Here is a 24,550-nt window from a genome sequence, read left to right as displayed (position 1 = left end):
CTTCAGCTGGGTCTGCTTCGCATGCGCCCGCTGCAGTACCGGCTGAAAGCGCGCGCGCCGCGCAGAGCTTGGACCTCCGGTCTCGCGCTCCTCAAGGTCGATCAGAAATGCGTTGCAGCTCTGAAACCTTGGACAGTGACCGACTGGTACCGGTTAGGTGTAAGCCTGGGGACTTCCTCCAGTGTGAAGGTGGTGTCTACGGACGCTTCAACCTCGGGATGGGGAGCGCTGCTCGAGGGCAGACCGTTATTCGGCCAGTGGTCGGAACGGGAAAAGCTTCTGCATATAAACTGCCTGGAAATGATGGCAGTCGACAACGCGCTGAGGCGTTTTTGTCCCCATATAAAAAGACACCACGTCTTGGTCCGTTCGGACAACATGTCAGTGGTGGCTTACATAAATCACCAGGGAGGTATCAGATCCAGAATCCTTCACAGGCTGACGGAACGCCTCCTGATCTGGGCTCAGCACAATCTGCGCTCGCTCAGGGCAGCGCATGTGCCCGGCCTTCTGAATGTGGGGCCAGACAGACTGTCCAGAAACAATATTCCGGCAGGAGAATGGTCTTTGCACCCGCAGACAGTCGAACTGCTGTGGAAGACGTTTGGCAGAGCGAAAATAGACCTATTTGCGTCTCAAGAGAACGCTCATTGCCAAGAATTTTTCTCCAAGAGCAGGGACGCGCTGGCTCACGTCTGGCCCCGCTGCCTGCTCTATGCGTTTCCCCCTGTCACGCTCCTACCCCAGGTGTTAGAGCGAATCAGGGAGAGCGGATGCCCAGTGCTGCTCGTCGCCCCATTCTGGACAAACCAAGCCTGGTTTCCAGTCCTGATGCAGCTGACGAGTACCGCCCCGTGGCCGATACCGGTGAGGAGGGATCTCCTCACACAGGCGAACGGCTCGATCTTGCATCCTTACCCGGAGCATTGGTCCCTGCACGTGTGGGCCATCAACGGGTACCCGTTAACCTCCCAGCGGGAGTGTTAAACACGATCACACAGGCTAGAGCCCCATCCACTAGGCGGCTCTATGCCTCAAAATGGTCTGTGTTCACTAGCTGGTGTGCAGCGAGTGGTACTCCGCCCTCATGCTGTGGGGTGACGGAGATCCTCTCTTTTTTACAAGAGCTGCTGGATAAGGGTAGAACCCCATCCACGCTCAAAGTTTATGTGGCGGCCATAGCAGCGTTCGCTGAACCACCGCTCGGCCAGTCACTAGGAAGGAACGATCTGGTCATTCGCTTCCTTAGAGGAGCTAAGAGGCTGAACCCTCCCAGACCTCCCTCAGTTCCCGTTTGGGACCTCTCCACGGTTCTGGAAGCCATGAAAGGTGCCCCATTCGAGCCAATACAGTCAATAGACCTGAAACTCTTGTCTTTCAAAACAGTGTTTCTTCTGGCTCTCGCTTCAGTGAAGCGCATAGGGGATCTGCAAGCGCTCTCAGTGAGCGCGACGTGTATGGAGTTTGGACCTAATGACTCGAGAGTCATACTCAAACCAAAGCACGGATACGTTCCAAAATCCCTCAATACACCGTTTAGGGCACAGGTTATCTCCCTGTCGGCCCTGCCGGTATCTGAAGAGGAAGGTGACGCAGGCTTCCTTTGCCCGGTCAGGGCGTTAAGGGCATATGTGTCTCGCTCATCTGTTTTCAGACAGACGGAGCAGCTCTTCGTTTTGTTCAGCGGACGTTCTAAGGGACTAGCTGCGTCAAAACAGAGTCTATCCAGATGGATAGTGGATGCTATTGCGCTAGCTTACACATCCAGGGGCCTGCAATGCCCGATAGGTGTCAAAGCGCACTCCACAAGAGGCATGGCCTCGTCGTGGGCTTGGTCCAGTGGGATTGCCTTGCAAGATATCTGTATGGCGGCAGGCTGGGCCTCCCCGTCTACATTTATAAGGTTTTATAACCTCGAGGTTCCCGCTTTACAAGCTAAGTTGCTCTCGGTTTAATTTTTCAGTACTGCCCGCCCGATGCTATCGACTCGGGATGCTGAAACTGCTAGAGCGTCGATCACTGATCGCCTATATACTTCTGTGGGCAGTGTGTAAGTCCCCCTTATTTATCAGTCCAGGCCAAGTTCGCCCTGGCTGTGTGGAACACTTGATATAATATGCTCTTATCAGAGTTTTATATTACAGGAATGATGCTATTCTAGCCCCTCTTCCCGGATTCCCTGTGAGTCCCTTGTGATTAGGCACTGTATGAGCCCTGGGCACCTGCCCCTGGGACTTTAGTGCTATGTCTCAAGCACGCACGGCGTTTTACATTGTGTTCCCCTAGCGTAAGATTTTCTTACGCAAGTACGAGAGACCTCTCGTAAGAGAACGTACTCGGTTACTAACGTAACCTCGGTTCTCTCTAGAAGAGGGAAGGAGTACTTGCGTATCTTGCCGTGCATGCGTCATGTTCTGATTCGCTTCAGCGATGAAAAACTGACCAAACCAGCCTCTCTGGGCCGTATTTATAGCCCTGGCCCCACCTGACTTCGGCGGGACATGACGTAATGGGCGCGAAGCGCCCTCATTGGTTCTGACGTCATGAGGAGCCTCTATCGATAGGCTGGTGCAGTTGCCGCAGAGCAGCCAATGGGCGCGCGAGCTGTCTCGCCCATGTCTGCATGCTGCTGCAATGCGTTTTACATTATTGCAAAATTAAGGATAATTTTTGGCTCCAATATCTCGAGGAAAAGAGGTTTTCCCCTAGCGTAAGATTTTCTTACGCAAGTACTCGTTCCCTCTTCTAGAGAGAACCGAGGTTACGTTAGTAACCGAGTACGTTTTCAGTGAAGATACTTCGTTGTCCAGAGTGGATAGTCCGTCTGAATGGGCAGTGAGAGCAGTTTCCATTTCAGAAATGGTGTTAGCGTGGGCCGCTACCGTGTCAGTTATAGACTGAAGTGAGGCATTGATTGGAGCCAGCGCTGTGTGCAGAGAGTTGGTGAGTTCCCCGGTTACACTTCCTTGCTCGGCGTCGGCGAGTTGAAGTGCTGAGTAAGTTGAGGTTGGTTTTTACTGCGACCACCGTGGGATTTGCTAATTTTGTCGTCCAGGAATGAAAGATTACGCTTTCGGCGGCTTTGGATAGCAAGGAGGCTTCAAAGGATTTGGTGCAATCTAGAGAAAAGTTGTATGTATACGGGAGGCAAACTTCACGCGTTCGTTCACAGCGCCGCCATCTTTCCATCTCCGAAATTCTGAATATATATATAGAATGAAAGTCTGAATATATAAAATGAATGTCTGAATATATGGAATGAAAATCTGATGTTATCAGCGCCATCTTGTGTTATTCATCTACTATTTTTTATACACATTTTGAACAATGAGCGAGTCCACACAAAATTTTGTAGCAGCAATTTTAAATAACGATCATCTAATTAACACCCTGGTGAATGCGTGTACGGGCCAAAGTACTGGCAACCGTACTCAACATCGTTCTACTGATGAAGAAATGTATTCGCTATTTCATCGCGGAAGAGCGAATGCGTTGAACTTCACAGCCCAGGAAGTTCCTGCTTATCAGGCAAACATTACAGAAAGAAACATGCCTTCTACCTCACAGGGACAACCCACAGCTATCTACAATCTTCGCCCGTTCACTCGAAAGGGCCCTAGACATTCATTCTATATATATTCAGACTTTCATTCTATATATTCAGACATTCATTCTATATATATTCAGACTTTCATTCTATATATTCAGACATTCATTCTATATATATTCAGACTTTCATTCTATATATATTCAGACTTTCATTCTATATATTCAGACTTTCATTATATATATATTCAGACTTTCATTCCATATATATTCAGACATTCGTTTTATATATTCAGACATTCATTCTATATATATATTCAGACTTTCATTCTATATATATATATTCAGACTTTCATTCTATATATTCAGACATTCGTTTTATATATTCAGACATTCGTTTTATATATTCAGACATTCGTTTTATATATTCAGACATTCGTTTTATATATTCAGACATTCATTCTATATATTCAGACATTCATTCTATATATTCAGACATTCGTTTTATATATTCAGACATTCATTCTATATATTCAGACATTCGTTTTATATATTCAGACATTCATTCTATATATATTCAGACTTTCATTTTATATATTCAGACATTCATTCTATATATATTCAGACTTTCATTCTATATATTCAGACATTTGTTTTATATATTCAGACATTCATTCTATATATATTCAGACTTTCATTCTATATATTCAGACATTCATTCTATATATATATATATATTCAGACTTTCATTCTATATATTAAGACTTCATATTATAAATATAATTATTTCCTGAACGGCTTGCCATAATATGTATATATATATATATATATATATATATATATATATATATATATATATATATATATATGCCACATCTATTGTCTCTCTGTCCACTGGTTATTATACTTATATTGGTTATCCAGAATTTATGACTGGAAGATAAAGCCAGCTTGCTTTACTTAGTCAGTAAGACTCACAGTATGTGGACTGATGATGTAATGAAAGTTAGCACTAATTGTTAAATGTAATTTAAGTGTTTTATTAGAATTCAGATTTGTGAAACTCATTTTGATTCTAGCTGAATTAAATTCCAGCCATTTAGGCTTTTTTGAATTGTAATGTTGTCAAAATTATTATGTGTACATTTTAAAGTATTAACATCATTTTGTACACAGTGCTGTGAAAGATAATCAAACTTCCTCACAAACAACACAATAGAATATGAAAGATATTTTACATAGCCACTGAGAAACACGTAAGAACGCCTTTGCTTCATTCAATCACTCTTCTGAGAAAGCGAAAGAAAATATGTCTGCTTAAAAAAATGGAAAACTGCTTTTGAAACATTTATAGAATCACCATAATTCTGTGAACCGTAAAAAAACCAGCAAGATAATCTGGCTCATCTTGTTTCAAACACATGAAGAAGAAAAAAACAAAGAAAAACAAGATAATCTGGCTCATCTTGTTTCAAACACATGAAGAAGAAAAAAACTAAGAAAAACAAGATAATCTGCTCATCTCATTCCAAACGCATGTTCTGATTCTTCTCTTGATTTGTTGCTTATGTAAACTTCCTTTTTTAAAGTTCTTGAGTTGCCAGAAGCGCCAAGATATAAAAAATCTGGATCATTATGTAAAAGATTGTAATAAATGTTAATGATTGGTATAATTACTGTACATACACAGTCTAGTTGTGCATGATATATTGTTCACTTTATGGCTGGTTTTTGTATTCCTTATGCCTCTTTTTATTTTATTAAAATATTTTATGCTCTCAAGCTAAATTATTATTAACTTGATCGAGTCAGCGATCAGTGTGTTTGTGTCTGTCTACATGTGCAATTTCAACTGTTGACATGGGACATCAATGACAGTGAAGAACAGTTTGAGTCTTCACAAAACTATTGTTGGATTCCACATGGCACAAAACAAAGTAGCCTAATTATTGTGCAGTCTCTTTAAGATCATTCAATTTAAATTATGAGTAGCCCGACTCAGTCGGCCCAAAGGAGGCATCCGGTCAGCGGGTGAAGGTTTTTGCACGCTACTGTCTTTCCTTGTGGTAAAGTAATTTGATTAAATGAAATAAATTTTGTCATATGTATTTTCTCGTTATTTCATCTGACTCCATAAATGAAAAGGTTTTAATGGTATCTGTACATCATTACATGTGAGCGAATGTTTGACTATTCTTTTTAACTCTTTACTGAAAATAATGACAGAGTCAGGTAGAATAAAATCAAAAGTTTCAGGTAAATGTATCATGCCAATTTCATAATCAGTTCAAAGATAATTAATACAATACCATTAATATTCTCAGAGATAAAGAGTAAAAGATGTAGGCTAAACCCGACATTTAGAAAAATACATAATGCTGAAGTCCTTGAGGTCCTTCAACATTATGGGCTGATCTGAGTTACAGAATCACCCTGAGCCTCTTGTTGCATTTCTTTATAAAGACAGACCAAGGCAGAAACCTCTTTTCAAATGTAAACATGAGTTCACAGTGGAAATTTACATTAATCACCATTCCAGACTTACTAGGGGCAGAGGTTGATTTACATGGAAACATTTGCTAACAATGGGAATTTGCATTGAGTTTACACCTTTTGAGAGCAGGAGATCATTTGCCTGAAAGACCCAACCTCCTTTGTGTGCAAGTTATCTCTAAAAAACGTTATTACCTTTGGGTTTACTCTTTGTGAATGAGACATTTGTACCAGTCGCACTGAGACATCTCAAATGATACCAAACATGTGTAATACTGTATGATAATTAATCACATTAAACCATATAGATTCTTGGGTGGATTCAGGTAGGGATGGGTGAAGGGAATGATGTGTAAATTGGGAGGTGATCAACTCAAGTGTAATCAACCCAAGTGTGATTTGATTTCTCAGAGAATAGCCCTCTCTTCCAGTTCTTCCAGTTTCTCCACACTTACACAGCTAAAAGTGGGTTTAGTTTCAGTTTCAGTTTTATTCATCAGTTACATCTCAGGTATTCACAAATGTTCTGTGACAACATTGCAAGACAACAATGATGTCCTCCAATTGTTTCATGTCTTAACGTTTATCTTTGAGAAGAAGGATATGGTTTTGTGGGTATGAGGAAGTTTCTCAATGAAGGAACTTAATTAAAAACACTGCAGCTTGCTAAAAAAATCACTGATTTTCTGTCACCAGTGGAGACCCCAAACTTTACATATCTTTATTTAATGTCATAATGTTCCAGCTCCTGCTCATTCTGTTCATCAAAATGGGCAGTTTGCATTTAAGCAAAAATAACCAAAACAATCACAATGTAATTTTTCCCCTCAAAGGCATTTTGTTCTATTGACAATGACCACTTATCTGTAAAATTCAATCCCCCCCCCCCCCTTTTTTCCGTTTCAAATCTTTATTTTAAGTTGTGCTCATAAGCTAATTTTATAAATCTGAAAAACAACAGAGTATTACTAAGTCATCCACTTACAGTAGAATAACAAACAGCCATAAAAGTAGAGCTCATAAAAGTGCATCTAAATCTATAAGCAATCAGAATTATTATATTTGTGCTATGACTTAAATGTTAGTGATTGTCTGAATCAGTATATGGAACATCAGTGTTTGTCATATTCTAATGGAACCTTTTCAACAAGTTTCTCTCCAGTTTGTATCTGGATCTCTTTGGCTTCTGAGTCAAGACATCACACAGGTTTCAGAACCATGGATAGAGGATTAAACCGATTGATCTGTGTCATCTTGGCATGTTTACAAAAGTGAATACCAAAGAAGATTTTTAACATGATCATGTGATCAGAATACTTTTTTTTGTGGCTGTCTTTATCAATCTTTATGCCTATATGTTTGGTGGTAAGAGAACATCATGTGCATTTCATTACCTTTGGCAAATAGTTTATCTGTACAGATGAGAACATCTGATAATCCTGACTTGTTTGGAAGTTAGTATCTAGTAGCTTTTCATGCACTGTTGTTAACTATTTCAATACTTTTGTCTGTCATTTGTTTTCTGTGAAAGTGGAACACAGTTTTTTTTTATTTTTTTTTATTGCCATTTAAATGTATATTTTAAAAGTACTTATATTTGTAAGGAAAATATTTTATATTTCATTTTGTTTGCTGTACTTTATGTGTATTATGGTCATTTATGTTTTAAGGTCAAATGATTACACTTCATTACAATTTATTGTATTCATTTAATTTTATATTCATTATTTCATTACCAGAAATTTTCATTATTTGTTTAAAACCGTAACATGTAACATGAACCAAAAATAAAACATTAAACTCAACAGGCAGGCCACGGGAGCCCAGACTGACACAAGGCCAAAAGTCATAAACAAAAAGACCATCAACAGGGACCAACTGTAATACAGATTAATGATTAAACTCTGCCTTTGCCTCCTTTGAAGGGTAAATGCTCTGGCGCTCTAGTTGGAAGCGATAGTCTTGTCGATCCAGGAGCGCAGTTGGGAGATACGGGCGTAGACTACTGGGAAACGGGTGTCACAAGTGCGGATGCCCCAGGACACAGACCCCACCAGAGTCCAGACCCCTGAACTCTCACACACCAGAGGACCACCAGAATCACCCTGTGGGAATCACACAGACACAAACACACATTTGAGATCGAAACAGCAGCAACGTTAATATGGTAATGTGTTTGTCCTGATCTGTCTTCACGTACCATGCAAGATGAGGATCCAGAGGCTCCAGCACAGATCATGGCATCAGTGATTTGGCTCTGACCCCAGATCTGTCTGCACACAGCAGGACTCATGATGGGCAGACCTGTTTGCTGCAGGATAAGAGGACTCCCTGAAAAAAGAAAACATCAGACAGACTGTTCAGAGTCATGTGGAAAAAAACAAAACAAGTAATATACAAGAGTAATTTTTGTAATTCGTCTTTGTCTAACAGGTCTTTGTCTAACTTACATGTGGTGGCAGTTGCGCCCCATCCAGTGGTGAAGCAGCGAGTTCCAGGCAGGATGTTGATGGTTGATGGAGCCAGACATACAGGAGAGATACGGGGAGTGAAGACAACTGGAGACGCAAGTTTCAGCAATGCAATGTCATTGTTGATGGTCGAGCTGCTGTAGAGCGGATGTGTGATGACCTGCACAGACAGAAAGAACGAAAAAGATGGACGGTTACTAGTGGAAGCTGACTTTGTGGAAGGTAATCTAAGATATACATGTAAGCATGTTTTATTTCTTCTTGTCGTCTTAAGCTTTTCATGCATTTTCCCCTTTTACCTTCAGCATGAATGTTTATTTGAGAATATGGTACAGATGTTTTCTTTTCTATGCTCAATTTTAAATCTGTAAATCTAATTGGATATTTTTTTAGGGGTAAACTAGACTTCAAAAAAACTGACAGACAGGACCAAAAGTTAATCTAGAGATAATACCTATTTCTCCACTCAATTCAATTTAACAGGTCAAATTTATCAAGTAATTTAAAAGGATAATAATGGATTCATAATGAACATTTATAGTGCATATTATTTGTTTTGTCTTTATTGTTCTAGTCCAGTTATCTCGTTTTATTATTGTCAAGTGAAGTCACCTTTATTTATATAACACTTTATACAATATTGATCACAGTAATAAACAGGAAAAAAACAGAATGCAAAATTCACCAAATATAAGAGACATTCAAATTCTGCTGTAAAGCAGCTCTAAAAACCACAATAGTGTCATTATTCAGCTCAAGTCAGTTCAGTGTTGATTCAGTTCAGTTCAGTTGTGTGAAAAGCAGAAATGAACCAACAATTAAAAAGCGTTCAGTTATTGAACACAGAAATAAATAGTATGAGTTTATCTCTAGTCAACATTTTTACCTTGGAAACTAGTTTGACCTGGATGGGTTCAACATTGGAGCCACGATCATGTTCTCCAAGAATGACACGATGATTGCCGACCCTAAAAAGAGAGCAGTAAAGACAAAACTAACTATGAAAAGAAAAGAGAAACAGTATCTAAAAAAAGCACCATTGTATGTGTCATTTGTCAGATTGAAGACTCTTACAAGACACCGCAGTGAGCAGCAGTGAGAACCCAGTTCTGGTTGATCAGGGATCCACCGCAGAAGTGGAATCCGTTGGGTTGCTGTTTCAGAGGTAAAAGCATTGAACACATGACATATACTCTTTGACCAAATCAGGCAAACGCAGGATAGACGTCGGCCAATACAACGTTACCTGGATAGAGACCTGCCAGGGCCAAGAACCAGAGATGGCGTTCTGTCCGTTCACAATCTTGCTGCCAATCGTCTGTGGCTTAATCGCTGGCACTCCACAACCTGTAGATAAAGAACAGAAGTTCATGACACATGACGCTCTTTGTGTAGGTTTTGCATTTTGTAAATATATATGTACACCCAATAATTTTCTTGCAAACTTCTAAAGAAGACACTTACCCAGAGCAGAGGCCACCAGGGCAAGGCAGGTGATGGTGAAGATCATGATGACGATGAGTTTGTGATGTCTCACTGTTGTACCTGTAGGTGCTCTCTCTCGCTTTTATATAATCTATTAAATGTGGGATGTGATCGAGGTCCATCCCAGCTGCTCAAATGACCTCACAGCTGAGGAATGTTGAGATCTGTTATCGCTGGGGACAATCTGCATCTTTTGAAGGTGTGACTTCTTTCTATATCTTTGAAAATCAACATACTTCCTCTGTAGTTATAGGTTATGAAATGTTCCTGACGGGAAAAAGTTTTTGTTGTTGTCTGTTGTGAGGTTTTATTTATTAAATGTAAAGTGTTTCTGTAAATGAAGTGAAGACTTAACATTGTATTTCTGAATGTTCACAGTAAATTAGTGGCTTTACCATTAAGTTTTTGACCTGTTGCAAATTCTTTAATCAACCTGTCAAGTCATTTAAGCCAGTGATGCCGAAGAGGAAGAGAGTGAAATTGAGTGATTAAGTCACACTATTAGAGCTGAGGGAAAGCAAAACTAAAAATTCTTCATGTTAATCAACCGGTCGAATAAGTTGTCATCACAGTTACCGGAGAGAGTGTTGTGCAACTGTGTGTTTTTCTGCAACATCACTTACATTTACTTTTTGGAAAGCATTATATTACAGTAAACTCTCCACTGATACAAAATAAAAATAAAGTTTGTTACATATACCTTTAACACAGTAATGGCATTTTTTGGGGTTGATTTTTATTTTTATTACTTTTTATTTCCTTGTTTATTGGTATGTTTGTTTCTTTATTTCTAAACAGAATTATCGGTGGCAAGCCTTGGCATTTTGTACTGACCAATTAGAATTCAGATTTGTGAAATTCATTTTGATTCGAACTGAATTAAATTCTAGCCATTTAGGCTTTATTTGGATTGTAATGTTGTCAACATTATTATGTGTACATTTTAAAGTATTAACATCAGTTTGTACACAGTGCTGGGAAAGATAATCAAACTTCCTCACAAACAACACTATAGAATATGAAAGATATTTTACATAGCCACTGAGAAACACGTAAGAGCGCCTTTGCTTCATTCTTATCTCTGTGAACCGTAAAAAAACATGTAGAAAGATAATCTGGCTCATCTTTTTTCAAACACATGTTCTGATTCTGCTCTTGATTTGTTGCTTATGTAAACTTCCTTTTTTAAAGTTCTTGAGTTGCCAGAACTTCGTGCCAAGCTATAAAAAAATATATATATATAAAAAAACTGGATCATTATGTAAAAGACTGTAATAAATGTTAATGGTTGGTATAATTACTGTACATACATGTCACAGGTTGACTCAGTACTTTTTCGTTTTTAATTGGCAGAGACATTAGGGCCTTACTGTGTGTGGTGTATCATGTGTGATGGTGTTTACTGTGTGCATGAACATATTTGCACTCTGAATTGTAGTGGTTATTCACTCTGCGTGTGCATCAAATTTGTAGTGGGTTTTGTTGTTGCTATTACCTAATCTGCCCTACTTGACTCTTTTTAGACAACCGCTTATGGACAAACCTGGCAACCCGCTTCCTGTTTTATTATTATGCCCATATTTGGACTGTGCTTAATCCCCTGCTAATGTGATGTAATTGGTTTATTAGAACTCGTTATAAGGCTCCACCTTTCTACCCATATTTGGCCGATACTTCCTGTCATTGAGTAACTTTATTATTGCCTCTGCCTTGCAGCTGATGATCGCAATTAGCGACTAATTGTTTACCAGCTGGCCATGCCTGGGTTGAGGGAGATAAAAACTGGTTCTTTGGAAGAGAGGAGAGGACTTGTTTGGTGGCTGTTAATTGGTTGTCATTGTGTTCAATGTGCACTCATGTGCTGTAAATGAAGCCCATGGTTCCTAGGCCTCTCTGCTTGAACAACGGTGTACCGCAGTTGGATTTTCTCAACGCTCGCTATTGTTGTCCTGAAGACTGTGTGGCTATCCTTGAACCTCCCTCAACACTCGCTATTGTTGCCTTAAGGGCTGTAACTATATTTTACTACCACACAGTGTGAATGCGTGTTCTTCTGCTAGCTGTGGTGTTGGTGTTCATTGTGGTTGCTTGTTTATAGCCTCAGCAATACCCATCCTGTGGTTCCGGTGTCTGGTGTTGTCCTGAAGACTGTGTAGCTATCTTTGAATCTCCCTCAATGCTCGCTGCTTGTTGCCTAGAGCAGTGGTTCCCAAACCTGTCCTGCCGGCACCCCAACACTGCACATTTTCTTTGTCTCTCTAATCAAACACACCTGATTCAACTCATCAGCTCATTAACCCATGTGATAATGAGCTGATGAGTTGAATCAGGTGTGTTTGATTAGAGAGACAAAGAAAACGTGCAGTGTTGGGGTGCCGGTAGGACAGGTTTGGGAACCACTGCCCTAGAGTACCGTAACTTTTTTTTTTTTTTTTTTTTTTTTGGGATCTGACGACTACCGTGATCCTCTGGACGTGTCCGTTCGACTGCTTTGAGGGAGGACAGCTGGAGCGAACTACTGAGAAGCCACCCAGTCACTGAATCTTAACCTCTCTCTAAAGGGTTTCAGAGACTTGATTTTAGTGAACTCTTTCACCTACGTATCAGTGTTTCCTATTTAGTGCTTGCTGGCCCATTTTAATAGTGTATTTTTTTCAACCTTGACTGTCTGTTGGGTTTCTGTGGCTGGGAGTTTATTTAACATTGGGCACTAGGTGACATACAGTCGTGGGTATATAAGGAAGTACGCTGGCAACATGAAGATATGTTTTTGCTTCGGAGCCAAGAGTTCTCTTCACTCCTGCAAGCCATTCTGAATCATCTTCACTCTACGAGACGAGCGGCTCTTCAGTGTGTTGGAGTGATGGCGCGTTCCAGCGAGATCGCATTGCCTGCTGCTGATCTGTGCAGTGATCTGCTGACAGTGTGTGTGTTTCTCCCTGGGTGCTTCAGCACTCTGCTGAGCTTTTTCCTCTCTCTAAAAGAGCTGCACGCGGCACGTCTTTTTCAAGACGGCTCGCCCGTGTATTTACTGGATGTGGGCGCGTGATTCATCTGCCTAACGGTCACGAGCGCTGTTTCGCGTGTTGGGCTTAATCACGCTCGGCAGCGCTCGTGGATGAGTCATGTTTTCATTGCGGGAACATGACCATCGCGATGTTTATAGATCGAGACTCAATGATCTCTGTGTGAGAGTCCCCTCTGCCACACCCTAATCTATCTCTTCCTCGAGAGGGGATGCTTTGGCTGGTGGCAAGGGTGATCTGAGGGTTATGGTGTGGCATAATTCCGACGAGCTTTCCTCGGGCCATGCCCCCCTCCACATCGCAAACCGTGGGGCTTCTGTGTGTGCCTGGTTCCTCTCGGGGACCCAGTGTTTTCATTCGGGATTCCAGCAGATGGTGTCATGTCACTCACAGCATCACAAGGCGGGCTTGATTCCTCTGGAAATGAGGATTCGACTGCGTTGCCTCCCTCGGGAGTGTCAGCGTTAGTCGAGTCAGATCCAGATGGCCATGCTTTCCCGGGCAGCTGAAAGCATCGGTTGGAGTGGCGCCCTCCCCCCGAGCGCTGTAGGCTTACGATTGGTTCCTGGGCGCGTGTTGCTCTACAGCACTCGCTCCCAGTGCCTTACTCCCGGACGTGCATCAGGTCGCCTCCGGCTCGCGAGGGTCCCCGTGACTTGTTGCGGCCTGCGGGCGTCTTCCGCCTTCGCTGCACTCGATCGTGTGGCGATCATGGGCTGTATGTTCTCTGTCACTATCGTGGCACAGGCATGCAGTGCTGTGCGTCGCCTTCGAGGCAGTGCTGACTCGGGAGTTCTTTCAGACCCGGCCGCCGTGGAACGCTGGTCCTTCCCTGGCCAACACTGACAGAACGCGGAAACTCGACCACGCCCCCACGTAGGGACGCTATGCCTCCCATGTCCGGGCTGGTCGATCCGCCACGCACACTACTGACCTCGCTCTACGGGCGATATCGGCACCTGCGTGATCTCGGGCCAGGTGATGTCCACAGGTGTGGTCCAGGAATGGGCTCAGCCAGGTTGATGTGAGGGGGTCTGAGAATTCATTTTCTCAGCTCCCCCATGTCCCAGGCTAGGCTCCTCGGCGGTGTGGTTGAGTACTGTACCCTACAGTCTTCGACTCCCAGAAGCAGACTGAGGCCTTCTGCACCAACGGTCATCCGTCCGTGCGGTTTCCTTAGTCTGCTTCCCGCCGAGGCCGCCTCCCTGCGGCCCCTCCCCTCGAGCCTTCACTGGCCCCGAGCAGGAGAGGGTTGTAGGAGGGCGGCACCGCCTGTCTCCGCCCCTTAGCCGGCTAAATGCCTGGCTAGGCAGCACTCTTGAGACGGGCGGTTTGCTCGGCGGTGTGGTTGAGGACTGCGCCCAACAGTCTTCGACCCTCCCCTGAAGCGGACTGAGGCCTTCTGCACCAACGGTCATCTGTCCGTGCGGTCTCCTTAGTCTACTTCCCGCCGAGGCCGCCTCCCTGCGACTCCTCCCCTCGAGCCTTCACTGGCCCGAGCAGGAGGAGGATGCAGGAGGGCGGCACTGCCCGTCTCTGCCCCTTAGCTGGCCAAACGCCGGGCTAAGCAGCACTCTCAAGACGGGCAGCTTGGAGTTAGGGCTCAGTTCTTCTCAGGAGCTGGTAGCAGGGCCACTCCTTCCCCCGGTGGAGGGCCGGGGGAGAATCTCTTGTTTCTAGAACTGATGCCCCTTCCTCCAAGCCCCAAGAGGCTGTGGATGACAGTGCGCGCCGCTCACGAGCCTCGCCACTCTCGTCCCCCTCTGTCGCCAGACCCCTGCCAGAGCACGCCCCCGTGGAACGCTGGTCCTTCCCTGGCCTCCTCTGGCAGGACGCGGCTAATGACCGTGCCTCCGCACCGGGCCGCTATGCCACCCACGCCTGGGCCGGTCATTCTGCCTCGCTGCACCACCGAGGGTACGTCTGTGATTCGCGTGACCCGCTGGTACAGTTCTGGGAGCCTGGTTAAAGCTTCTCAGGCTGTCCTGCTGCATCACGAGAGCCATCAGGCTCGGCTACGCGATTCAGTTCGCGTGGTCTCCTCCCCGCTTCAGGGGAGTCCGCTTCACTATGGTCAGTGGCAATGCCCCTGTCATGAGAGCGGAGGTCGCCACCCTACTGGCGAAGGGTGCGATTGAGACTGTCCCTCCAGCCGAAATGAAGTCCGGCTTCTACAGCCCCTACTTCATTGTACCGAAAAAATCCGGTGGGTTATGGCCAATCCTTGATCTGCGCATCTTGAACCCTTCTCAGGCTGCCGTTCAAGATGCTCACGGCCAAACGCATCCTCCAGTGTGTGCGGCCGCAGGATTGGTTTGCAGCGATCGACCTGAAGGACGCCTACTTCCATGTCTCCATTTTACCTCGACACAGACCATTTCTTCGGTTTGCTTTCGAGGGGCGGGCATATCAGTACGCGGTTCTCCCATTCGGGCTAGCCCTGTCTCCTCGCGTCTTCACGAAAGTCATCGAGGCAGCCCTTGTTCCCCTCCGGGAACACGGGGTTCGCATCCTGAACCATCTCGATGACTGGCTGATCCTAGGTCACTCTCGAGATCAGGTTTGCGAACACAGGGACCTAGTGCTCCGGCACCTAGCTCGTCTGGGCCTTCGGGTCAACTGGGAGAATAGCAAACTCTGCCCCGTGCAGAGGATCTCTTTTCTCGGTATGGAGATCGACTCGGTCGCCATGTGCGCGCAGCTTACGAGCGAGCAGTCACTGCTGACTTGTCTTCGCCAGTTTGAGGACAAGAGTGCGGTTCCACTGAAACAATATCAGAGGCTCCTGGGGCATCCGCAGCTGCAGTAACGCCGCTCGGATTGCTTCATATGAGACCGCTTCAGCTTTGGCTTCGCGATCGAGTCCCGAGGTGGGCATGGCATCACGGCACGCTCCGAGTTCCAGTGACTCCGGCCTGCCGTCAGACCTTCACCCCGTGGTCGAACCTCAGTTTTCTACGGGCCGGAGTGCCCTTAGAACGAGTTTCCCGGCATGTTGTTGTATCAACAGATGCCTCCACCACGGGCTGGGGCGCCATGTGCAATGGACATGCTGCCGCGGGATCCTAGACGTATCGCCTGCAATAATTAATCCGATATGGCTCAGCTTGTCAGTGAACTACGGCTGTGTGTAGTAAATGCCGCTCCATCTGAAAGCAGGTGATGGCGATTTACTACTAATCAAGGAACTGGCTTTACTGACGAGATGCGCATAACAATGTCATGCGATATATCGCCCAGCCCTATTGGCATACCAGCAGCAAGGTCGACCATACCCCCTTGGTGTGACAGCCCACTCCACTCGGAGTGTGGCATCCTCTTGGGCTCTAGCGCATGGCGCCTCGCTAACAGACATTTGTAGAGCTGCAGGCTGGGCGACACCTAACACATTCGCGAGATTCTATAATCTCCGAGTGGAGCCAGTTTCTTCTCATGTACTCGCTTCAACTAGCCGGTACTAGATTCTGCTCAGGTGTCTTCGCTTGCTCGCCATTCCTCTCCACGGACGGGATACGTGCGATATTTTCCTCAGGTGAGCCTAATAAGCCCTAAGTCTCCTCCAGCACTGTTGACGTCAATGCCAGAGTTATGCCACCGGCAGCTTTCGCGCTTGGCTAGGTGCCTCCATGTGCATGGTTCCCCCTCTGGGCGACCCCCACATGTGTATTTCCACTGTAAGCCTCTCTGAGCATGTGTCTTTCCCTCTGCAAGCCACCTTGCCACCCCTGGGGTTGAAACATTCCACCTGCGGCTGAACACCCCAGTGATTTTCCATATGCAGCCCCTCGGGGTCATATGTGTATTGTCTTCGCCAGTTTGAGGACAAGAGTGCGGTTCCACTGAAACTATTTCAGAGGCTCCTGGGGCATATGGCATCCGCAGCTGCAGTAACGCCGCTCCGCTCGCAGCTGCAGTATCCCCCCCCCCCTAATTGCTGTGAGTGTGTTGTAAGCTCCGTCTTAGCCTCGTATTTCCTTGTTTTGAACCATCATTTACTACAATTTCTAGTTGTTTATACTACTACTAAATATAGCTTACCCAACATCTCAGATTAACCTGACATCGCTAGCTTCCGTTACTACTAGCACAACACGCTAGTAATTCACTAGCCTGTTAACGCGCCACCCGTGCGCTCAGCTATTTTTATTAATTTATTTTTCTCTCGCGCGCTCGCGCCTTTGAGTTCATAAAAGCTCAGGTGAGTAAGAAACACTCAACAAACACGGTGAGTAATGTCTTGTCCTGTTATTATCATGCGTCGCGTCTGAACGCGTTGTTGTTTTTGGAGCTCTATCGATTTGATTTATAATTCTTGATTTTTCTCTTTAAACTCGCTTACAACGAACATTTTCTACTATTCCTCACTGAGAAGCACTACTGCTCAAACCTCATAGTTACAACGCTGACTGTTGAGCAGACGCGTCTCAAGCCTATTAGTGATCCAACGCTGCATACTCTTAAAGGTTACGTCCGTGGATCACGGCTGAACGCGTCTTCTCCACACTCACTTACAAACAAACATTTTTTTTCGCCTATCGTGCGTCTACTCTACACCCCTACCACTAAAAAACCTCATAGTTACAACGCGGACTGTTGAGCAGACGCGTCTCAAGCCTATTAGTGATCCAACGCTGCATACTCTTAAAGGTTACGTCCGTGGATCACGGCTGAACGCGTCTTCTCCACACTCACTTACAAACAAACATTTTTTTTCGCCTATCGTGCGTCTACTCTACACCCCTACCACTAAAAAACCTCATAGTTACAACGCGGACTGTTGAGCAGACGCGTCTCAAGCCTATTAGTGATCCAACGCTGCATACTCTTAAAGGTTACGTCCGTGGATCACGGCTGAACGCGTCTTCTCCACACTCACTTACAAACAAACATTTTTATTTATTTTTTTCGCCTATCGTGCGTCTACTCTACACCCCTACCAAAAAAAAAAAAAAAAAAAAACGGATTATATCCAAGACTTCAGTCATAAATTAGTATTAATATTGATAGCATCACTGGTAGCTCCGTTGCTAACTCACTGTCCATCTGTTAAAATGGCGAATATATCAGATGTAAGTAGTCTACCTTTTGGTGCAGGTGAGGACACATTTGAGCTGCACGCACTGCAGTCTGAGCTGGAATCTGTTGAGAAACAGATCCACGACCTTTTATTGAGACAGGCCGAGCTGAGAGACCGGTGTTTGGCTCTTGAAACATCACGCGCCGATGCACACAAATCAGTGTTTAACGTTACTAACCCGCTGACTCCGACCGCCACCAACATGCCACCACGAAGCCTGGGTGGTTCCGCAGCGGAAGACGCGAGTCAGGTTTAGACCAAGACTTTCTCCGACCCTCCCGGTTTTCGAGTTATCCACACAAAACCGCTTCTTCCCTCTACGTGAAACAGAACGCGATGCTGTGATCATCGGCGATTCCATCGTTCGGCACGTACACGCTACGTTAGGTAAAAGTAAGGTGCAAAGTCACTGCTTTCCTGGTGCTCGTGTTTCTGAAATCGCTGCTCGCGTTCCCGAGATCCTGAACGGTGACGAGCGCGTCGGAACTGTGGTCCTGCACGCGGGAGTGAACGACATCAGGCTGCGCCAGACGGAGATTCTGAAGAAAGACTTCAGGAATCTGATCGATACGGTACGCAGCACATCGCCTGAAACAACGATCATTGTGTCAGGACCGCTTCCCACGTACCGATTAGAGCATGAAAAGTTCAGCAGATTATTTGCGCTAAATTAATGGTTTATGTCATGGTGCAATGACCAGAAACTGCTCTTTGTAAATAATTGGAATCTGTTTTGGGAGCGTCCTAGGCTTTTCCGTGCTGATGGCTTACACCCAAGCAGATTCGGAGCGGATCTTCTGTCGGATAACATCTCCAAAATGTTAAATACCCTTTGACTAGTAACCAAAAGTCCAAATCATAGTCTCTGCTGCACCAATTTAACTGATATAAATACTAGTGTAGAACATTGCATAGAAACCGTGTCTATTCCTCGTTTAGTGAGATCAAATAATAAATCTACTGCAGGATCTAGGAAAAATCTAATTGTTATTAAAACAGAAAATGTTGCTATTAGTAAACAAAAACTATTTCTAAAGCTAGGTCTTCTAAACATTAGATCACTCACACCTAAGGCAGTTATTGTAAATGAAATAGTAGCTTCGATATACTTTGCCTTACTGAAACCTGGCTTAAACCAAATGATTATTTTGTTATTAATGAGTCTACTCCTCCTGGATACTGTTATAAGCATGAGTCCCGTCTGATTGGTCGTGGCGGCGGTGTTGCAACCATTTATAGAGATATTCTCAATGTTACTCAGAAAACGGGTTATAAGTTTATTTCATTTGAAGTACTTGTACTAAATGTTACGCTCTTAGATGTTAGAAAAACATCCCTATTATCTCTAGCCTTGGCTACCGTATATAGACCGCCAGGGCCTTACGCTGATTTCCTAAAAGAGTTTGCAGATTTTCTCTCAGACCTATTAGTCAATGTCGATAAAGCATTAATTGTTGGAGATTTTAACATACACGTAGATAATCCAAATGATGCGTTAGGAGCTGCGTTTACAGATTTATTAAATTCATTTGGGGTCAAGCAAAACGTCACCGGACCAACACATCGTCTTAATCATACACTCGATTTAATTATTTCACATGGAACCGATCCAACCGATATAGATATCATTCCACAAAGTGATGATGTCACTGATCATTACATGGTAACTTGCATATTACGTACTGCTGTAATATGTCATGCGGCGTCGCGTTATCAACCAGGCAGAACAATCCTCCCATCCACCATAGATAATTTCTCAAATTGCTTATCTAATCTGTCTCAGCTGCTGCCTGAACCCAAACAAACAGATGAACTAGAAGAACTAACTAGCACTATGAGCATCATTCTCTCTAGAACATTGGATGTGGTTGCACCTATTAAATTAAAAAAGGTCAGAGATTTCCTATCAGAGAAGAATGTCAGAGAAAAATAAAGCACCATGGTACAATAATACTATGCATGTTTTAAAGAGAGAAACACGTATTTTAGAGCGTAAATGGAAACAAACTAATTTAGAGGTCTTTAGAATCGCGTGGAAAGACAGTATGTCACGTTATAAAAAGGCCCTAAAAGCGGCCAGGGCTGAGCACCTCCGCAAACTAATAGAAAACAACCAAAACAATCCAAGGTTTTTATTTAACACCGTGGCTAGACTAACAAATAAACAGACGTCACCCGAACAAAATATCCCATTACAGTTCAGTAGTAATGATTTCATGAACTTCTTCACTGAGAAAATAGAAAGCATCAGAACCACAATTGTAAACGTTCAATCTTCAATTGCGCCTTATAATTCAGTTTCAATTATCACCCCGCAAGAACAATTACAGTGCTTTACAACTATAGAACAAAAAGAGTTAAATAAACTTATGACTTCATCTAAAACAACAACATGTTTATTAGATCCTATACCAACTAAACTACTGAAAGAAGTGTTACCTGTAGTGGAAGAGCCTCTCCTCAATATTATTAACTCGTCTTTATCTTTAGGTCATGTTCCAAGAACATTTAAACTGGCAGTTATAAAACCTCTCATTAAGAAACCACAATTAGATCATAATAATCTAGCAAATTATAGACCCATTTCAAATCTTCCATTTATGTCTAAAATATTAGAAAAAGTGGTGTCCGCTCAACTGGGCTCTTTCTTGCAACAAAATGATATCTATGAAAAGTTTCAGTCTGGATTCAGACCGCATCATAGCACTGAAACTGCGCTTGTTAAAATCACAAATGATTTACTTTTAGCTTCTGACCAAGGCTGTATCTCAATACTAGTTTTACTTGATCTTAGTGCTGCGTTCGATACTATAGATCACACAATACTCTTAGATCGACTACAAAATTATACTGGTGTTCAAGGACAAGCCCTAAGCTGGTTCAAATCATACCTATCTGACCGCTACCATTTTGTCTATTTAAATGGAGAAAAATCGACCATAACTCCAGTAAACTATGGAGTGCCGCAGGGATCTGTGTTAGGCCCTCTGTTATTTTCAATATATATGATGCCACTTGGAAATATTATAAGGAAACATGGAATTAGTTTCCATTGTTATGCTGATGACACTCAAATATATATTTCATCACGGCCGGATGAAAACGCTAAATTTTCCAAATTGACAGAGTGTGTTAAAGATATAAAAGATTGGATGACGCGTAATTTTCTTTTATTAAATCCAGACAAGACAGAGGTAATACTTATCGGTTAAAAAAACCGCCCACAAAACCTCGCACAATACAACTTTAACATCATAGGATGTCCTGTTACTTTATCCTCTACAGTAAAAGACATGGGGGTTATTCTCGATTGCAACCTGTCTTTTGAAAATCATATTTCATATGTTACAAAAACAGCCTTTTTCCACCTTAGAAACATTGCTAAGCTACGTAATATGCTATCAGTTTCTGATGCAGAAAAGTTAGTTCATGCATTCATGACCTCGAGACTGGATTACTGTAATGCTTTATTAGCTGGTTGTCCTGCATCCTCAATAAACAAGCTTCAGTTAGTCCAAAATGCCGCCGCTAGAGTTCTTACGAGATCAAGAAAATATGATCATATAACACCGATTTTATCATCACGGCATTGGTTACCTATAAAGTTCCGTATTAATTACAAGGTATTGCTACTGACTTGTAAAGCCCTAAACGGCTTAGCTCCAGTCTATTTAACGGATCTTCTATCGCCCTATAATCCATCGCGCTCTTTAAGATCACTAAATTCAAGGCTTTTGGTCATACCTAGGATATCCAGAACCACCAAAGGAGGGAGAGCATTTTCACATTTGGCTCCAAAACTCTGGAATAGTCTTCCTGATACTGTTCGTTGCTCAGACTCGCTCTCCCAGTTTAAAACTAGATTAAAGTCGCATCTCTTCAGCCAGGCATTCATATAATCCTACAATTCAAACTACAATCTGGCCTCTATCTCATAAATGCCAGAGGAGAACTGGCCCCCGACTGAGCCTGGGTTCTCCCAAGGTTTTTTTTTTCTCCATTAGGTCACCTGATGGAGTTTTAGGACACCATTCGGTTCCTTGCCACTGTTGCCTTTGGCTTCCTCAGTTGAGGATATTTTGGGGATATTTAATTTAATTTGATCAATCAATAAATTCCTCTTGAAACAAACTTTGTTGTATTATTTTAATTTAATGCTGTGAAGCTGCTTTGATACAATCTGTATTGTGAAAAGCGCTATACAAATAAACTTGACTTGACTTGACTTAATTGCATAATTGCATATTTCTACTGAGATATGCTTCCCAGTGTGCCTTGGTATTCCTGTTAAGTAGGACTCCTTCGTCCGTGCTAGTCTCACGACAGGGAGCTCAGACTTACGCTCGATTACGTATGTAACCCTCGTTCCCCTCGTTTTGTATACTCGAAGGTGAGAGGCTTTCTAAGCGAAACCCCGTTCGTCGTCATCAGACGTAATGTCTCCGTTCCCTACTCAGGGAACGAGGGTTACATACGTAACCGAGACGTTTCGCTATGAGAAGAAGGATATGGTTTTGTGGGTATGAGGAAGTTTCTCAATGAAGGAACTTAATGAAAAACACTGCAACTTGCTGAAAAATCATTGAGTTTCTGTCACCAGTGGAAAATAATCAAAACAATCAAAATGTAATTTTCCCCCTCAAAGGCATTTTGTTCTATTGACAATGGCCACTTATCTGTAAAATGCAATTACTATTATTGTACAGAGTATTACTAAGTCATCCACTTGCAGTAGACCAACAAACAGCCATAAAAGTAGAGCTCATAAAAGTGCATCTAAATCTATAAGCAATCAGAATTATTATATTTGTGCTATATGACTTAAATGTTAGTGATTGTCTGAATCAGTATATGGAACATCAGTGTTTGTCATATTCTAATGGAACCTTTTCAACAAGTTTCTCTCCAGTTTGTATCTGGGTCTCTTTGGCTTCTGAGTCAAGACATCACACAGGTTTCAGAACCATGGATAGAGGATTAAACAGATTGATCTGTGTCATCTTGGCATGTTTACAAAAGTGAATACCAAAGAAGATTTTTAACATGATCATGTGATCAGAAGGATTTTTTTGTGGCTGTCTTTATCAATCTTTGTGCCTGTATGTTTGGTGGTAAGAGAACATGTGCATTTCATTAACTTTGGCAAATAGTTTATCTGTACAGATGAGAACATCTGATAATCCTGACTTGTTTGGAAGTTAGTATCTAGTAGCTTTTCATGCACTGTTGTTAACTATTTCAACACTTTTGTCTGTCATTTGTTCCTGTGAAAGTGGAACACAGTTTTTTTTATTTTTTTTTTATTTTTTTTTTATGGCAATCTAAATGTATATTTTAAAAGTACTTATATTTGTAAGGAAAATATTTTATATTTAATTTTGTTTGCTGTACTTTATGTGGATTATTGTAATTTATGTTTTAAGGTCAGATAAATGATTACACTTCATTACAATTTATTGTATTCATTTCATTTTATTTTCATTATTTCATTACCAGAAATTTTCATTATATGTTTAAAACCGTAACATGTAACATGAACCAAAAACAAAACATTAAACTCAACAGGCAGGCCACGGGAGCCCAGACTGATACAAGGCCAAAAGTCATAAACAAAAAGACCATCAACAGGGACCAACTGTAATACAGATTAATGATTAAACTCTGCCTTTGCCTCCTTTGAAGGGTAAATGCTCAGACTGGCGCTCTAGTTGGAAGCGATAGTCTTGTCGATCCAGGAGCGCAGTTGGGAGATACGGGCGTAGACTACTGGGAAACGGGTGTCACAAGTGCGGATCCCCCAGGACACAGACCCCACCAGAGTCCAGACCCCTGAACTCTCACACACCAGAGGACCACCAGAATCACCCTGTGGGAATCACACAGACACAAACACACATTTGAGATCGAAACAGCAGCAACGTTAATATGGCAATGTGTTTGTCCTGATCTGTCTTCACATACCATGCAAGATGAGGATCCAGAGGCTCCAGCACAGATCATGGCATCAGTGATTTGGCTCTGACCCCAGATCTGTCTGCACACAGCAGGACTCATGATGGGCAGACCTGTTTGCTGCAGGATTAGAGGACTCACTGAAAAAAGAAAACATCAGACAGACTGTTCAGAGTCATGTGGAAAAAACAAAACAAGTAATATACAAGAGTAATTTTTGTAATTCGTCTTTGTCTAACAGGTCTTTGTCTAACTTACATGTGGTGGCAGTTGCGCCCCATCCAGTGGTGAAGCAGCGAGTTCCAGGCAGGATGTTGATGGTTGATGGAGCCAGACATACAGGAGAGATACGGGGAGTGAAGACAACTGGAGACGCAAGTTTCAGCAATGCAATGTCATTGTTGATGGTCGAGCTGCTGTAGAGCGGATGTGTGATGACCTGCACAGACAGAAAGAACGAAAAAGATGGACGGTTACTAGTGGAAGCTGACTTTGTGGAA

General features: G+C 43.1%; 2 protein-coding genes and 1 long non-coding RNA gene across 3 annotated transcripts in view; 1 reads left to right on the top strand and 2 right to left on the bottom strand.

Moving 5' to 3' along the window:
* LOC309505700 overlaps positions 1-24,550 on the top strand; it is a 95,249-nt gene that overhangs the window by 4,411 nt on the left and 66,288 nt on the right. The window lies entirely within an intron of this gene.
* Positions 7,735-10,124, bottom strand: LOC309505669 (chymotrypsin-like protease CTRL-1). Its single transcript, XM_082179139.1, has 7 exons — positions 9,975-10,124; positions 9,757-9,857; positions 9,585-9,664; positions 9,397-9,478; positions 8,490-8,670; positions 8,240-8,370; positions 7,735-8,144 (listed from the first exon to the last, which is right to left on the bottom strand). Exons 1-7 carry the CDS (start codon positions 10,018-10,020, stop codon positions 7,983-7,985), a joined length of 783 nt encoding a protein of 260 aa, XP_082035265.1. The 5' UTR covers positions 10,021-10,124; the 3' UTR covers positions 7,735-7,982.
* On the bottom strand, positions 23,551-24,211 carry LOC309505682 (chymotrypsinogen B2-like). Its single transcript, XM_082179156.1, has 2 exons — positions 24,060-24,211; positions 23,551-23,964 (listed from the first exon to the last, which is right to left on the bottom strand). The coding sequence occupies exons 1-2, from the start codon at positions 24,150-24,152 to the stop codon at positions 23,803-23,805; spliced, it is 255 nt and encodes an 84-aa protein (XP_082035282.1). The 5' UTR covers positions 24,153-24,211; the 3' UTR covers positions 23,551-23,802.

The sequence above is a fragment of the Leuciscus leuciscus genome (genome assembly GCF_965113295.1).
Source record: "Leuciscus leuciscus genome assembly, chromosome: 9".
In the NCBI taxonomy this organism is placed as follows: Eukaryota; Metazoa; Chordata; class Actinopteri; order Cypriniformes; family Leuciscidae; genus Leuciscus; species Leuciscus leuciscus.
Note: the sequence above shows the minus strand (reverse complement) of the source record. Positions and strands in the feature narration are given on the sequence as shown.

What these genes read in the sequence shown, in the direction of transcription:
- LOC309505682 (XM_082179156.1), bottom strand. Translation starts at nt 24,152, where the DNA reads ATGAGTCCTGCTGTGTGCAGACAGATCTGGGGTCAGAGCCAAATCACT. An exon ending in CTGGATCCTCATCTTGCATG is followed by an intron (nt 23,965 to 24,059) that starts GTATGTGAAGAC and finishes TGATTCCCACAG; the next exon opens with GGTGATTCTGGTGGTCCTCT.
- LOC309505669 (XM_082179139.1), bottom strand. Translation starts at nt 10,020, where the DNA reads ATGATCTTCACCATCACCTGCCTTGCCCTGGTGGCCTCTGCTCTGG. An exon ending in CCTGGTGGCCTCTGCTCTGG is followed by an intron (nt 9,858 to 9,974) that starts GTAAGTGTCTTC and finishes CTTTATCTACAG; the next exon opens with GTTGTGGAGTGCCAGCGATT. An exon ending in AGGTCAAACTAGTTTCCAAG is followed by an intron (nt 8,671 to 9,396) that starts GTAAAAATGTTG and finishes CTGTCTGTGCAG; the next exon opens with GTCATCACACATCCGCTCTA.